At 36.8% G+C, this 17,385-nt stretch overlaps 1 protein-coding gene across 1 annotated transcript in view; it reads left to right on the top strand.

The window, feature by feature from the left end:
• scara5 (scavenger receptor class A, member 5 (putative)) overlaps nucleotides 1–17,385 on the top strand; it is a 137,974-nt gene that overhangs the window by 76,497 nt on the left and 44,092 nt on the right. Inside the window, exons 8-9 of the mRNA XM_030128938.1 lie at nucleotides 6,991–7,071; nucleotides 15,684–15,791. Coding sequence (XP_029984798.1) covers nucleotides 6,991–7,071; nucleotides 15,684–15,791 — 189 coding nt within the window. The remainder of the gene's footprint in view (nucleotides 1–6,990; nucleotides 7,072–15,683; nucleotides 15,792–17,385) is intronic.

Raw genomic sequence — 17,385 nt, 5'->3', positions numbered from 1 at the left:
TAGATGACACTTGACAGATGTCGCTGCTTCATATTAAAGTTTTTGATCTTCGACAGGTTTTTATGAGCCATTAGTGACATGTATATATTATTAAGACGGGAGCGCTGAGAGCAGAGCTGACGTCTGGAAACGTTTACAGCCTCAGTGTCACCTGATGACCATTCATGTTTAGATTTGAGTGGCATGTTTGCCTTATAGTGAAGAGTCCCGTGGCTCAGTGGAGACGTGCTAACACACACATTATTAACTTTCAGAGCAGGGTGCATATGCAGGCTGTTCTACCATATGCACAGGTACAGTCCAGCTCCAGCCTCAGATGAAGGCTTTGTTTAATATACTGTACACTGAGCTTCATGTAGGAACTTTCTGTTGTGTTTTTGTTTAGTATCAGCTGCCATGTCAGATTTGGCTAACCCTTGTAACTTGAAGAACATGAAGTCTACAGTAGTTTCCAAATGAAATGGTTTTAAAGTATTTAAATATACAATAATGTAGTAAAAAAAAAAAAGTATGTTAGAATTACATCTAAATGGGTATGTATTATTACAAGAACAGGTTTGGACTGAAAGAAAATTTCAGAAAATGTAAATCCATCCATCCATCCATCCATCCATTCATTCATCCACCCACAATACTGTACATATCCATCCGTCCATCCATCCATCCATCCATCCATCCATTCATTCATCCACCCACAATACTGTACATATCCATCCATCCATCCATCCATCCATCTATCCATCCATACTATACCACTACTACATACTACTACTATCTACATGATTTTCAATTTTTAGATATTAGAGGGAGTTTTTCTCTCTGTTTTTGCTTCTCATCCATGTTGTTGCTTTGGATTATATATATATATTTGCCTTAAACACCAACAAATCAACGCAATATGTAGGTTTCTTTAGGCGTACGTTTCATGTTCCCTTGCGGTTACACGTTTAATGTGGCAGCATGGTTACATTTGTGAGAATACACATCTACCAGTGTTGAGTCTAACTCTATATAATAATGGAATGCACTTGCCAGCACTAATGTTTGTACCTTAACTTGTCAGTGCTGTGATCAGATCCACAGCGTCCACAGTTTAAAGTGTGGCAGGTTTCAGTGTCATGGTAGTGGCTTATAATCCTTAAAATGAAATGAATGTGACGTTCTTTGATTTGCGGTTGGAAGAACACAGGGGTTCTTATGACAGTGTTCCTCTGAAAAAGCCAAAACACTTCATAGAAAAGCTCTGCTGTTCCTCCTCTATCAGAACAAATTGCTTTTAAACACAGTCCTGTCCTCTTACATCAGGGGCATCATTTAAGCATTTTAGCCTCTTTTTGACCACAACTTTGTCCATCTGGTCTTGGTTATAATGGACTCTATCCTCAAATGACATTAACCCTGACATCTCGTCACCTCATCCATCATGCTGATGGACTTTGCAACATGTTCCTACATTCTCTTATGTCGAACATACATGTTGTCACATTACAGGGGTTGTAATCGCTCCATGACTGCACTCAGTGTCTCTCACTAATATAAAAACCCACTAAGCTGCTCCACCCTACAGTAAATTTGCGATGCAGACTGGATGTTGGATGGTGGCGCCTCTCTCCACACTGGTGCTGTATTCTTGGACGTGGTGCTGTCAGATGTTTTCGGGCTGATCCTGGAGGGGCCGCCGAGCTTGTTATTGTTGAAATGCTGTCAGATGAATGAACACATCGCACTCTGGAAGCCAGGCTAATAATGTGACGCTCTGCTAAAACTAACTGTTAACAACAATGCCATTTTTTCTGGACCACCAGGATGAAGTGTCATTTCTAAAGGTTTGAGATGGAGATACAAACACTGACAACTCTTCATATAACCCTAACCCTCGTCCACAGTTCTATGACAACAAAGAAGACCATTTAAATATTAATATGATAGGAAAATAGTAATTTAAGTTGGCATTAAGTACTAAATCAGGGTTGTCAAACACATTTTAGTGCAGGGGTCACAGTCCAATTTGATCACATGTGGGCTGGAATAGTAAAGTAATAACATAATAACCTATAAATAAGTACTTTGTTTTAGTGCAAAAAGTAAAAGTGCAATTTTAACAGCTCAGCTTACCATTTAGAGATGTGCATTACAGTTTACAGACATACTTGAATACTTTTACTTAAGGTTTTTAACACTTTAGGTCATTTTCACACTGTGTTGTTATAGTAGTTTTACTTAAAATATTGAATATTTCTGTTTTGGTCCATTCAGAAGTGTGATTTGTAATGGATTGGATTTCTATAGAATTTTTCAAGGCACCCAACACGCTTTACATTCTTTATCCATTCGTGGCTGCCAATTAACCCCTCCGACCACCACCAAACATTCATACACATGTGAAGTGTGTTCAGGATTCGAACTGCCAACCCACTGGTTTTTGGACGACCCACTCTACCTCCTGAGCCACAGCCCAGTCTTCGTTAGATTTGTTAGGCATGTCCAATGGGCATTTTGAAGTTCGTGCTGAAAAATGTTCTTGCAAACAACTAAATTGAAAATAATTTAACTTGCTTGATGGATCAGCTGTTTCCTGTGTTTTGAGTTATTCTGATAAAGTGTGAAACATCTCATCTGACAGGTTCTACAGGCTGATGAGACTTCACACACAAACATATAAAACGTCACAATCCCTTGTTTCTTTTACTCTGTTTATTCATCTCTTGTGTATCGTAACCTGCAGCGCCACCTGCTTGACGACACAACACAGCCTAGAATATTCGCATTAAGGGTCATTTATGCTCTACGTTAAAGACTGATACAGATGGAGCATTCTGTACGTCCTCTGCGCGCAGTCCGTACATAATTTTGTCCGTTTTCCAGGAGCTTGCGGATCCGTACCCAGACGGAGATTACAGAGCAGTACCACCAGGAACAGTGGAGGCAGCTTTGAGATTTGAAGAAAATAATTTCCATAGATAGCGGAACTTTTCAAAGAGCGACTGTCTGAGTTAGTGAAAAACTACCAATATATTTTTGACAACTACCCTTCACAATATCAACATTAGTATAAACATTAGTAAAACCTCCTCTGACGTCGCCATATTTGTTATTATTGACTTTCTTCTTCTGAAAAAACTTTACTCTTCTTTGTGGTATTTGGCCAGTATGTTAATTAATCCTCATCCTCAACACTCATTCTAATGCAATGGATTACGGAAGTATGAAGGCAGAGATGCATGACAACTTTAGAAATGGACATACCTATTTATGTACGTAAAGCGAGCATAAATGAGCCTTAAGACAGTTTATGGAAACATACATTATTATTAGGGCGACACGGTGGTGCCGTGGTTGTTCTCGTGCCTCACAGCAAGAAGGTCCTGGGTTCAATTCCAACACCAGTAGACAGGGGGTGGGACCTTTCTGTGTGGAGTTTGCATGTTCTCCCCGTGTCTGCGTGGGTTCCCTCTGGGTACTCCGGCTTCCTCCCACCATCCAAAGACATGCACTAATAGGTTAATTGGTTAATCTAAATTGCCCATAGGTGTGAATGTGAGAGTGATTGTTTGTCTCTATATGTTCAGCCCTGCAATGAACTGGCGACTTGTCCAGGGTGTACCCCGCCTTCGCCCCTATGTAGCTGGGGTAGGCTCCAAGTGACCCCCATGACCCTAGTGAGGATAAAGCGGTTCAGAAAATGAATGAATGAATGAACATTATTATTACCTCCGCCAAGGAACGATGGAGGTTATGTTTTCATCAGGGTTTGTTTGTCTGTCTGTTAACAAGATAACTCTAAAAGTTATGGAAAGATTTTGATGAAATTTTCAGGAAATGTTGATACTGGCACAAGGAATAAATGATTAAATTTGGGTGGTGATTGGGGGGGGGGGCTGATCTGCCTTGGAGGAGGTCTGCGCTCTCCAAGTGCTTTTCTAGTTGGTATTTCATTTTCGTGATTTTTCAAAACTTTGCTTGACATTTTACAAAACATGGCTATTTCCAATGGGTATTCCTGTCCCAGTGTAGAAATCCAGAACACACCCTCATATTTACATGGGCCAGTTGACATCTACCTTCCTGTTGTGACCCCCTCAGTCTGATGACCTTCTGTTACCAGTTAAATGTAGTTGTGAAGCAGCTCGAGGCAGCAGCAGCAGCAGCAGATCTGTATCTCAAAGCAAGGCAGCAGCTTCTCAGCATCGCGAGGTTGCAAATTAGGAACATTAGACCTTTGAAGCATTAGAACCGCTGGACATGTGCTGGACAATATTAAGCCCTGTGTTCCTGAGCATTCCCACAAGCTGTGTTGTGGTCCACCTTGTTTAACATGTGGTTCCCATTGTGGCCGGTCTTCTCTCTCTTCCTCTCTCGCTGTCTTTCTTTCACTTGCTTTTTTTTTTTCACTCACGTTCTCCAAGTAAAACAAACTCTTGGCCTGGATCCTCGAAGCAGTTGTAAGGCCCAGTTTGGCCTTCGTTTTGGCTGCTACGTCGCTGTGTGCACATGTGTGCATTTCTCTGTGTGTGTCTGGGATCAAAATAAATGTAATGACGTCTACAGTTTCACGACATTAATAAAATCATTACCTGCAGGACTTAGGGGCTTAGGTTCTGCTCTGTGAACAAATTTTGGCCCCATGTGTGATAATCTACAAGACTTTTTGCTCACCTTCATTTTGGCAACACCTTTGATAATGAACAGTCCAACATGTTGTTGTACTAGAGAAACTCAGTAGACCGAGACCTCTCATATTTCTACTTCTTATTAAATTTCTTTTTAAACTTTATTTTACCAGCCAAAATATTAAGAACAGTTTTTTTATTTTAACAACCACCTGGCAACTGGGTAGTCTGGTTCGTAGGAAGTACTTGGCTGGAATAATCCCTGCAGCCCAGCGACTTTTCCCCTTTTCCAACTCCTGCATGTTAAACTTTTTTATTTACTTTTTTTTTTTTTTTTTTTTCTCTGTTTTTTGCCGTGGGACTCTTCCCCACCTGCAAATGTCCCACCAAAATAACTTCACCCCTGACATTATTTTACACAGTTGTTGCTCTTACACTGAGAACAACCAAGACAAGTGAGGTTTGTTCAACCCTTTATTGGGCAAGTGACTATTTTTGGTAATTTCCAAATACATTGCAAGACAGCGACAGCAGCAGTTCTAAAATACACGTTCCTTTCACCTTACATGTGTTTTTCTTGTGTTTTTTATATGTACTTATTGGATTTTTTTTTTTTTTTTTTTTTTTTTTTTTGCCACTTATGTGTAAGGCACTAAATATGGTAACTTCATTGACCTTAATTTTCTGCATAAAGATAAAACATTTTGAAAAATCTTATGTCCTCCAATAACACACTCAATTTCAGAGTATTTCTCAGTGTCCTATAAAGGGTTAAAGAAAAACAAACCAAATTAAGAAATTAAGAGTTTTTTTTTTCTAACCCCTGAATGATATTGAATTACTCCAGATGTATCTCCAGCACGATTTCACTGTTAACAAAGGGTTATATGAGACTGAAATATTCACAAGCATCATTGTCTATCAGTCAGACCTGAAAAACAATTAAATAAATGGAAATAGGCATGTATGTGTCATTAAAGCTGTCCATAAGTAGAAAATGGAAACAAAAATGTGTCCAGTTTTAATTTTAGCAGGTTCCAAGTGTTAGCAGCAATATGATGGAATGACTGCAGATTCAAGGATGGGTTAGTTTCAGTGGCATTAATTCTGACATTAACAGAACACGACTGTCCCAGGAGAGTTTCAGAAATTAGCATGAGCCAATAGATGTTTGGTAGTTTGTTAGCAGATATAAAAGCATAATGATCATTGCCTGGCCAAAAAAAATTCCATTCTTCCACTAATTTTTTGCCAAGATCTTGAAATGATGATGGAGTCAGCCCACTGTGTAAATTTTTCTCTGTCACATTCCAAAGATTCTCAATGTGGTTCAGGTTTAGTCTCCTGGGGTTGATGGAATATATCTGTGTCGTCAGCAAAGAAAATATCCACTTATGTTAAATCTGGTCATCAGCTGACCTCATTTTATGGACACATAGAATTTTAAACACAGACCTGACTAACTGGATCAATCCCAGATCAACATTGCCCCCACAGGCTTGTACTGTAGGCAATCGGCATGATGGGTAAATCAGGGTCAATCTAGACTCATTAGAGCACATGATGTTTTTCTTTTGAAACAGTCCAAACTTTATGCTCAAACAAACAGATGGTTGTTTAAGAAATCAAGGGTTAAAGAACTGGAACATATTAATCATTGCAGTAGATATCCAATGGAAGGATGTGAACTATTTGCCAATTTAAATCCAGGTGGTGACTATATGTATTAGTGACAAAAGGGGACAAATATGCATCACACAAATCCTGGAGTTAAACAACAGCAGCCATTCACACAGATAACAAAGGAAAAACTAAAAAAGACCAGCACTAATCATGATATGTTAATGAACACATGGACTTTACCTTCTGGGGATCATCGCTTCTGTTCCCAAGATGGAAATCATTCTAATATTATTTCATCATAGTTCTCACCAATAAAATTTCTAACAGGGCTCCAGACAGACAAAAACACACTGATGTCTCCATGGAGAACATGTGTAAGCCTTTTCCGATGAGAGAAGCTGTAGAACATCACCAAGCCAATTTGAACTTGGTTCCTCAACTTCCATTAAAGTCAAACCCATCAGTTTACCCTGAGGAAAAGACTTGGTTGGACCTGATGAACCAGTGAGTTTTCAGAAGTAAAAGGATTTTTTTGGAAAGTGCTATTGTTGTGGACGTATTTTAAATCTTTCATTTAAAGGGAATCAATAAAAAAAGAAGTTATACAGCTAATGCAGAAATACCAATATGATCTTTTCAACTCGACTTTAAAGCATTTTTATTAAATCCTTGCTCACTTTTGGTTGGAAGGAACTGCATTGCTCCCTTGTTATCCTTATTGCCTCATGTCACCAACATGTTTTTCTTCTTTTTGCAGGGCCTCCTGGGCCAAAGGGAGACAAGGGTGATATTGGAGCGCTGGGGCCTCCGGGGGCCCCTGGGCTGACGGGTTTAAGAGGTGGGTACAACCGGATTCCTACACATATTCAGACATTAAACTGACTGAAGGGAAACATGGAAACCTCAGTTCATATTGGAGGTCCTACACTGGTGTCCATTGTAATGTATATCAATCACATTTAACCGGGCGTGTTTGATTTATAATAAAGCACTTGTTGAAATACAGAAATATGGTGTTAGTGATAAAAGCATGACAAATTGACAGGGAGGCAGATTTACTTGACACTGAATATGATCGTGAACATGTTACACAATATTCATCATATTTAGACAGTACTGGGTGTTTTTTTATCATCTGTCACTATGGTTACACAAACACTATTTATTCAACTGAATTCTGATTTACTTCACTGGGCATTTGAAGTTTGAAGTTTTTTTTTTTTTCCAGAGGAACAGTGCATATTAATAAAACCAATGTGTGACAAAACACATGATTATAGCCAAGACTGATTTCCATCTTTAATCCCTAACATAAAACAACGTAGCTGACATAAAACATTTCACTTGTGGAAAGTGTTTCTGCCTGTTGTGGAGCATCTACTCTTGTCATATTTGGCATCTAATCGTCATCATATTTATAAAGTATTGGGCGCTTTTATGATCTGTCGCTATGGTTACATGAACACGACTTATTCAACTCGATTCCAATTAATTTCATTGAACATTTACTTGTGGAAAGTGTTTCTGCCTGTTGTGTAATCTAATGTAAAATGAAGTGAAAACTCTGGTCTCCAATGAAAATAATTTGTGTCCCTCCTGGAAACTCATCACTCACCTAATGTTCTCTCTACATGCACAACAAAAACTAAATTTACTCCAATCAGTTCGTGCACCAACACAAGTATTAGCATTTTTCTATTTATTCGCAATTTTTCTGGGAAATTATGTCAAATTGGACCTCCTTTTTTTTTTTTTTTTTTTTTTTTTTTTTTTTAAATTCTGATTGTTTGTGGAATACTATGGTCTTGGTAAGGCGGTTGGAAACATGAAATTGTGGCATCAAAAGCATTTTCACTATGTTATTATCCAGCCAACCATACTGTATTCTTTACCAGCCAAAATGTGTAGACTTTGGACATGATTTTATTATTTAATTACGTGGTTTTGAATTAAAATTATGGGGAAGTAAGGGGATATTGTTACCATTTTAACTTCTAATTATTAAAAATGTTGCAATGAAAGAACACAAAAGAAATCATGGATATAGAACCATGGATTTAAACAACTGTTATACTCTTTTACACTACTTTCATGGCCATTTTAGTATAGATTCAGAGGCAGATGGCAGAGTTTACAAGCCACACTTGAATGCACCATTTTATCTCTTACAATGTCATAAACTCTATCAAAGTGCAGGCTGGTAGTTGAAGCAGACATGGATCTTTATCCTAAATCTTTTTTTTTTTTTTTCTAGTTAATACTTCAAAGCCTCACAAGCCCAAAGCCCGTTAGAAATACTGTTGCGTTACAGCTTTGTAAGCATCTTACAAAGACAAATTTATGTATTAGATGAAGAAAGGATCAAAGAAAGGACCAGGAACTGACAGAAGTAGTGAATGTGTAGTTTTGACTTAATGAATGTAAAACATGAGGAGCATAAAGTACCTATTTCTTTGAAGACTGGCCTTGCGTGGCTTTTTTGGATGGATTTTATAAGACCATCAGTAGTAAAATGTACCTGCCTATGAATATCCAACATAAACACTACATTTGGAGTTACAGGCCTTTGCTTTTTTTATTCAGCAAGATTTAGGTTTGTGGTGTGAGAGGTTAAAATAATTTACCATTTACAAGAAACAGGCATTGGCCAGTGTCTTTAAGTACCTCTGCTTTCGTGATTCCAGTTATATTAATGCAGCAGTGAAAATTAAAGGTCATATAAATCCACTTAAAGAAACATGGCCCCAGACTTTGGATGAGGATTTATTTTCAGACTGGGTGTGGACATGGCCTTTGGGACGAGCCATCCATCTTTGTCTTGCAGGTAATTCCACCAAAACCACAACATGAATGCTCAATGTTTGCAGAACTGGTACATTAGAAGCAGAAAAAATGAATTTTTCATAGATACTGTACAATCGACAACAAACCAGATGTTTTGGGAGCGTTTCCAACATGGTACCTCTTGAATCATCGCCCTCCCTGTTGCGCTCCTCCCCCTGTCATCATCCATCCTATATTCCCTGGCCGATGAGCTGCAACTCTCACATGACTTTTCCAAGAAGCATTATCTTACCGCTGAAAGGGGAAACCCCCCCACTGACAAAGTTCCTGGAATAAGTGAATAAAAAGAGTTTTTAACTGGAGGGAAGAAAGAAAAAACGCTTGTTTATTAGTTAGCATGAAAGCATAGCGAACAGAATGAAAGGGACCCAAGACCAAAACAGAACCAGAGCAACCTACAGCGTTACGTCAGGCTGTTGTTTTTAGTTAGGACAGTTATGTCACCAGAGAAACCAGTTTCATACATGTGGAGGTTTTTTCAATTAATGATCAATGTATCTTTATACACTGCCAAAAAAAAAAGTTCTATATTGGTCAGATCAAGCAGTAACACAGTCTGTCATGTAAACAGAGTAACTTATATGCATGCATTATACATATTTGAGTAGGTATTTAGAGGCACTTTAACCCTTTCATGCATAAGTCACTCCAGTGGACAGTTATTCTCCAGCTGTTGTCTTGTATATTCATGGGTTTAGTTGTTTTAGTTCCATATCAGCCAACACAGTGGACACTTACGCATCGTCTCACATCCTGACATTCATACCATTACTGTAACTTTGCTGTTCTTGATAAACCTGATCTGCACTAACATGTTTGAGTGTAAATCAATTGTTATTTGTTAGACAAGAAGGGTTTTTTTGCACATTATCTCGATGAAATGAGGAATTAATAGCATTAGAATATGCTAAAATGTGAGAAGACATCAGATTAGCAGCATTAAACATGTTTTTATTTCATTGTCTTCATATCCCTCTCTGATATTGGGTTTTAAACACATGTTTCTTTACTTCAAAAATTAAATGCATGGATATTTTTGTAACTCCACGGAAAAAAAAACTCGATCGCATTGTTTTTTTCATGCCTAAGGAGGAATAAAAACACTGAAGAAAAAAATCTTGACTAAGGTTCTCACAATTAATGCATGAAAGGGTTAACATTATATTTAACTAAATTTGGGGAGATAAAATTTTTAGGTGAAAAATGTCAAATTACTGATCGGTAACACGTGGACTTGAAACGGACATCTGTTTTTTAAGCTTTACGCAAACATTCAAAATATGTGGTTCTTGACAGAAAATGATATCAAGTAGGAGAAAACCTTTTAGATATTATATTCAACTATGCTGAAAATGTTGAAAAGTCTCTGTTTTATTGACATGAGAATGCAGTAACACATGGACAGGCTGCCATAGTAACATGTGGACGACTCTTTACTATTGAATGCATCACCCAAAATGTATCAAAAGGTCATTACTTTCTGAATGTTTCTCTCAAATATCTGAATAATAGTAACTTGAAAACTAAAAATTGGTATTTTTGCGGTAACACATGGACAGGACCTTTTAAGCAGCTCACAAATGTTCAAACTCATAGATATCAATAATATTCACCAAATAATGAAAATCTAACCGTCATCTATATAAACCACAGATTGAATAAATTTTCAAATTGTTTAGATATAATTTTCATCGTCAAATTCAAGCTATGGCTATGATGTAAAAAGTACAATCGTAACTTTTTTTCTACAAGGGGTATTTTTAAAAGGGTAACAGTTCTATAAAATAAAGATAGATGACATGTGCAAATTTACTTTTTCATGTTGATGTTCACTTTTGCTTGACCGGACCCACATGCAATATTTGACTACACCACCTTTAGTTTTGATTGCAGGAGACATTGACTGTGACATCTTTTTTGCCACATAATGCTTATGTAGTGTCGCAATAAGTTCATTATATCATATAAAGTCTGGAATTTATGTAGACTAATCCATGTGTGACAGTGATGTCTCATTCTCCCTGAACCATTCTGTCACAAGCCCGATGACCCTGATCAATCCTGGTATTGTCCAATATTTTTGACGTTAGCCATGAGAGGACACTTGCTGCAGTTAGAGTTAAAGTAACTGCCTGGTTTTAACTAAACAAATAGTTGAGATCCTTCCATGGGTCAGTACTGCAGTGGTTAGTAATGTTTCAGGTGTAACAGGTTACACTGGTCTACAAGTTTGTAGAAATGATTTGCTTCAGAGATTAAATGTGCTAAATGTTACGTATTTTAATAAGATTAATTGGAAAATAAATGACAAAAGTGCCGGTTTGCTGATGTTTTCAAGGTATATGATTAAGTGTTATTACACATCTATATTGGTTTATGTACATTTATATAATAGTTTTATAAATCTTCCACTAAATAGAACCTGTGAAGTGAATGTATTCTAATGTGCAGACAGTGTTTTGAAGTAGATCTTGTAGCTCTGAGACAAATATTCCTTTTGAGTCAAACCCACTCTCTCGTTAATTCTTGAATTTCACATTTTGACCCAAGGCTGTATCTTGGAAAGTTCAGCCACCCAGCATTTTTTACTTGATTTTTCTTTATCAGTGACTCTCATGTGGTAAAATTTCATTACTGTTATTCTGGAAGCATTTTCCTTGTAGACCAGTGTTATTTAACTCTAACTGATGCAGTAAGTGTCCTCTCATGTCTTGACAATGCCAGAATTGATCAGGATCATCAGGCTTGAATGGTTCAGGGAGAATGAGCCATCATTTTCACACATGGATTAGCCTCCATAAAGTCCAGACTCTAATTGAGGTTGTGATGAAGACTTGATGCAACGGTCCGATTCTCCATCATTAATAATCAAAAATTAATGCAACTATGGATGGAAAAAATATTATGAACCTTATTGTGACACTACATAAGCATTATGTGGCAAAAAAAAAGTGACAGGGATTGTCTCCTGTGATCAAAACCAAAGGTGGTGCAAACAAAATATTGCATGTATTTGACCATGTAAGATCTGAAAGTCTGCCTATACTGTAGAATGATTGAATTTGCAACCAAATCATCTTAAACACTTTGTAGAAAGGAGCCAAACATCCACAAATAAAACCAAACTGTCTTGTAGCAACTAAAAACATCTGCCAGCAGTGTTAGCAAATTATGCTTGGCTACTTTGTCTTCAAACTAGGCCATAATCTGTCGTAAAACTAGACAAAGATGCCAGAATTTAACATGTTTACAGTTCGTAACTTGGCTCAGCTGTCATGTAAAACATTGTAATAGTTTCTTACTGATTGAATCCAGGTCAATATTAAGTAGAGTATGTTATTAAGACACGGTTATATATATATATATATTTTTTTTTTTTTTCTCGCTACTTGACCGATTGAAAACATGCTTGTCAAGATTGGTTTTCTTTTTAGAAAGAAATTGGTCTCATTTCCCAGAAACGAGGCTTTTTAGGCAGTTCATTTTCTGTAACGATTCTCCACAGTTTGGTTCACTGCCCGAACCTGCCTCAACACTCAGAATAATAATTTCACGATGTGTAACATAGTTTTACATTACATTAGTCATGAAATGAGAGCTGAACAGACTAGACAGAAACCATGACTCAGCACTAGATGTTTAGATTTCTGATAATATCTCAGTTTCAGCACAGTTACACTCTTACAAAGAACATGCCACAGAGTGTAATTTACAGGTAAGTCATATCATATCATAGAGTAGGTGAATAATCTTAGAGGTGTTAAGACAAAATCAGCTGCCCTAAGACTGACATGAATCACACTTCATCACAAAGTGTTAGGTCACTACATGCGGTTGGTTTTGCAGGATTTTAATGAACATGCATTTTTATTGGTCAGTCTCTTTATTAAGATGTAACAACACAATGCAGGGAATATGTGCAGTGTTAAAATCCAATCCACTTTGTTTATATAGAACATTTAAACAACAAGAATGTTTCCAAAATGTTGCACATCATAAAAACAGTAGAACAATTAAAACATGAAATAACTAAGAACTAAATCACTTAAACACTTGAGTCAACTGTCTGGACGTTTTCTTAAATAATTTAACATTATATTAAATCAAGCCTCATGCAGACTTTTATCACTCTCACTGTGCAGATGTTCATATGTAGTTCTTATAATACACATTTTTTCTAAATGTATTTTTGTTTTTAGTGCTGTTTATGTATTATATTTCTTCCATCTGATAATACTTTATGTGTGATCATTATAATTTTTGCTAAAAGGTCAAATCTAATGGTGGCTTAAGACTTTTGCACAGTACTGTAAATGCTGAGTGTCAGGAAGAGAATTTAAGGATGTTAATGTGTGTGCTATGACTTTTCTTGCGGATTCAAGTAACTTTGGTGACAAAAATTCTGATTCATTTTAAGTAGGAAGAGAATAAAGCGTACAGATGTTTCTAAGGTTCTGTTTGTTCATGTTCTCCATGCTGTAAAACCTCCATTCTTATCAACTCTATATGAGTTAAGTTGAAATATGAATAATTAGGGGACTCACGATGTATAATTTTGCAAAACATCTGGACATCGCAATTTCCTCCTTGTTGAAGTCGCTCAGATTCCTACTCTTGAACATTTTGCTGTTTTTAACACATTAACTTTGAGGTTTACATGTGCACGTGCTGCCTAATTTATCCACTCACTGACAGGTCCCATTGGAATGAGATAATCAACATTAATACCACTTAAACAGTGTGAGAATATTATGGCTGATCAGTGGATATACACTATGTGGACAAAAGTATTGGGACACATCATGTCTACAGCTGTAAGATGTCCTGTTCATGCTGATTTGAGATAAAAACATCTGTATTTCCTTAGTTTAATGAGAGAAGTGAGATGTGAGGAAAGTAGATGGTTATTAAATACAATCAAAGCATGAAAAAATGTTTTAGAAATTTAGAGGTAGGATGTTTAAGATCATAGTAATGGATAAAAAAAAAATCAATGTGGAGAGAAATTTTGTAAAAACCATCTCTGGAAGCGGAGATAAGAATTTAAACCAAACTAATTAATGCAATGCAATGATATTTATCCCAGTATAAAACTATATTATGTCATTTGTTGTTATTGTTTTGTATCCCAGACCCCTGTTAGAAAAGAAACACCTGAATTCAACGTGTCCACATACTTTTGTCCATGTAGTGTATCAACATGTTCAGCTGAGTCTCCTCTCTTTCACCAATTACAGGCTGTTGCATACATCTATTGCAAATTTGTAATGAATAAAAACATTGAACAGCATCAAAGCTGATGTTAAACTTGTATTGTGATAAAAAATAAGGCTCACAAATATTTTGTTTGTATTATAGCACATGTTGATAAAGGCTAACAAAGGAAAAAGTTCGGTACAGTTATTTGGAGTCAAAGCAATCTGTCATCACATCCATCCCCAGAAAAATATTGTGGACCTGTTGAATAATCCAGTTGGACTCCCTCCTGGTTCCAAACAATGATTGATAGTACTTTTCCTGTAATGGATTGTTTGGAAGAGAGTTATTGACCCTTCGCAGCAAAGAAACACAAAACCACAGAAAACATGACATCATCTGTCATCAGTTTACTCTGAGTTTTTGGCTCCGAACTTCACTTTAATTGTTTCCTTCAGATTGCTGAGGAGGCAGAACTGTATGATCCGAACAAATCAGCCCACAGTGACATGTTAAAAAGATGCTCTATACTTAATCTGTGACTAATTCTTGCATTCATTTTTGAGATGTTAAAGCTAGTTTACTGAAAACAAATGTTGTCGCTGTGTCTCCGAGGCTATAGTTTTAATAAAATAAGACAAGAGGAGATGCTTTTCTGTAGCGTCACCAAGCATAAATTGAAGGCAGATAGTTGAAGAGGTGGCAGATTTATGTTAAAACCACTTCCATGATTTTTATTTTCCTCAACAATTAATGCCAGGTTTTAGAGGGAGCCCAGGAAACAACAGTCACTATTTGAAATGTAGTGTAAACCCTTTAAAGTTCACTCAGAAATACTCTGAAAGTCAAAACTTCAACCTTAATGTGTTATTGGAGGACATAATAAGATTGTATTTCTTTAGTGGAATTTTTAATTGTTTTTTTATTATGCAGAAAATCAAGGTCAGTGAAGGTACCATATTTGGTTCCTTATCTGTAATTTTTTAAATTTAGTACGGAATAGAGGGGTAATGTATAATAATAATAATAATAATGAATATATCTGTAAATCAACATGATATTTATGTTTGTTGCCATGTTTATGGAATGACTCCTTGTGTCATCTTGCGATAATAAATAAACAAATCATCAAATTTGTGATTTAATGGAGAAACCGACATTACACACTAACGTTTTTTTTGACATTTAGTAAATATCAGTAAAGTTTTGCGCAGATGTCCACTGGAAAAGCAACTACCAATTGATGTAATGAAATTCTAGTAAAGTGCATTTAATTGTTCTTTATGTATAAGAGTCAGTAAAAGGCAGATGTAATACAGGAAATTTGTGTCCCCAGGAGATATAAAATCAAGTAGCAGATTAGGAAGTCTGAGTTATGGAAATAAATCCTGCAATTTGTGTCTGTTTCAGGGTTTACAGGAGAAAAAGGCCTCCAGGGCCCTCGGGGAATGAAAGGATCGATGGGACTCGATGGTCTTCAAGGAGAAAAAGGAGACCCTGGACCTGTTGGACCCAAAGGTTTGTCCCCGTTATGTCTTATCGACGATTGTGCATCCTCTAATCACTGGTAGACAGTAGAGTCTTAATGGTTTCTTGGACTTAATCAATATATAAACAACGAATAAAAGCAATTACATTTGTTGTGGAGAAAGAGGAGCAGTAGTAAAATGGAACATATGCATTAAAGAGTCTAGAAATAGAATTAATCAACTACCAAAAATTTTTAAAAAATGACCTGAAATCATCATTAGTGTTTAGAATAAAGAGCTGTGATGTTCTGCCAAAGATGACGATGTATTGGATTGTACAGATAAACTGAATTAATTACTAGGGACAAATCAGGGGATTTATGTGACCACTAGAGGGAGTAGTGAGTCACTTTGCTGGTCTCCCATGGTGCAGAAAACTAACGCCACAGGGCCTTTGACCGAAGCATCAGAAAGTGACCAGATGGGATGACAACCACAAAGAAACTACTTTTAGAGTCAAAGAAAAGTGACTGTGAAAAAAAATAACGATTCACTTTTGTTTTCTCCACTGGACTCCGCTGTAAATGAAAAGAATGGAGTTTGATGCTGAAATGTCAGTGTTTCTTCTTCACTGGGGAGTTTGATTCTGAGGCTTATGAAGGTATAAAGTTATTATGGGATGTTATTATTTTGCTAAGTTGCCGTTTGTTGATTCATGGTTCAGACTGAACTGTGACAGTTCTGACCTTGTTTGGACGATGCCAAACAAGTCAAAAAACACTAAGCTAACAGAGCTAAGCTAACATCTATAATGTAAACTATCAGCTGATGCAGCGCATGAAGATTGTAAGACATAGTGTTATGATTGTGCCTGGTGAGAGTTTGAAGAAGAAAACTTGATACCATAATACAGATGTGTGGAAATAATTAGCTTTATTCTCATTCATAGTATTATTTGCAACTGTGGAGAAATAAGCTAAGCTAAACAAGGGTGATTGATTAGAAAACTAGACTGTAGTTTTAGTGAAATGACTGGAACAGAAAAACATGATTTTGCTTAAATTAATATGAATATATTATTTGTCATCATTAAATATGTGTTTCCAATCAGAACCATGTGGTTTATATTCAGATCTCAAATGGCGTCATTGTGACCTTTCATTAATTGAAATATAGTGTTTATTTTACACAGAGAAATGTGTCACAATGACATTTATTATTGCTCTGTTCCAGTCCGTAATAGAAATTGGCACAACTTGTGATTTCTCCACGGCTGAATAAATACTAAAGAGTGATGACCACAGAAGCTCGAGAGACTGTTTGAATGACAAGTCAGTTTTGTATGTAGAAAAAATGCTAAACAAAAGAAAAATGGAGACAGCGTGATGAAAACAAGGATGTTGGTGATGTTTGGCCATCTACACTCTGATGGTTTCCAACAATGTGTGTGTCTGCCTCCTTCCATCTGTGGTCTGGTTGTGGGTTTAACAAACCAGTGAAGGGTGAAGAGTTTACAGACCTTCTGGTGTGAATGGGGCCTCAGTGTAAAGCAGTCACTCAGCTGTGGATGGAGCCGGGACGCCGAGAAACCTGTTAAAACAGTGGAGGGAAGACTGGTGGATTCTTTTTATAGAGGATAGACT

The sequence above is a fragment of the Sphaeramia orbicularis genome, chromosome 24, assembly GCF_902148855.1.
Source record: "Sphaeramia orbicularis chromosome 24, fSphaOr1.1, whole genome shotgun sequence".
In the NCBI taxonomy this organism is placed as follows: Eukaryota; Metazoa; Chordata; class Actinopteri; order Kurtiformes; family Apogonidae; genus Sphaeramia; species Sphaeramia orbicularis.
Note: the sequence above shows the minus strand (reverse complement) of the source record. Positions and strands in the feature narration are given on the sequence as shown.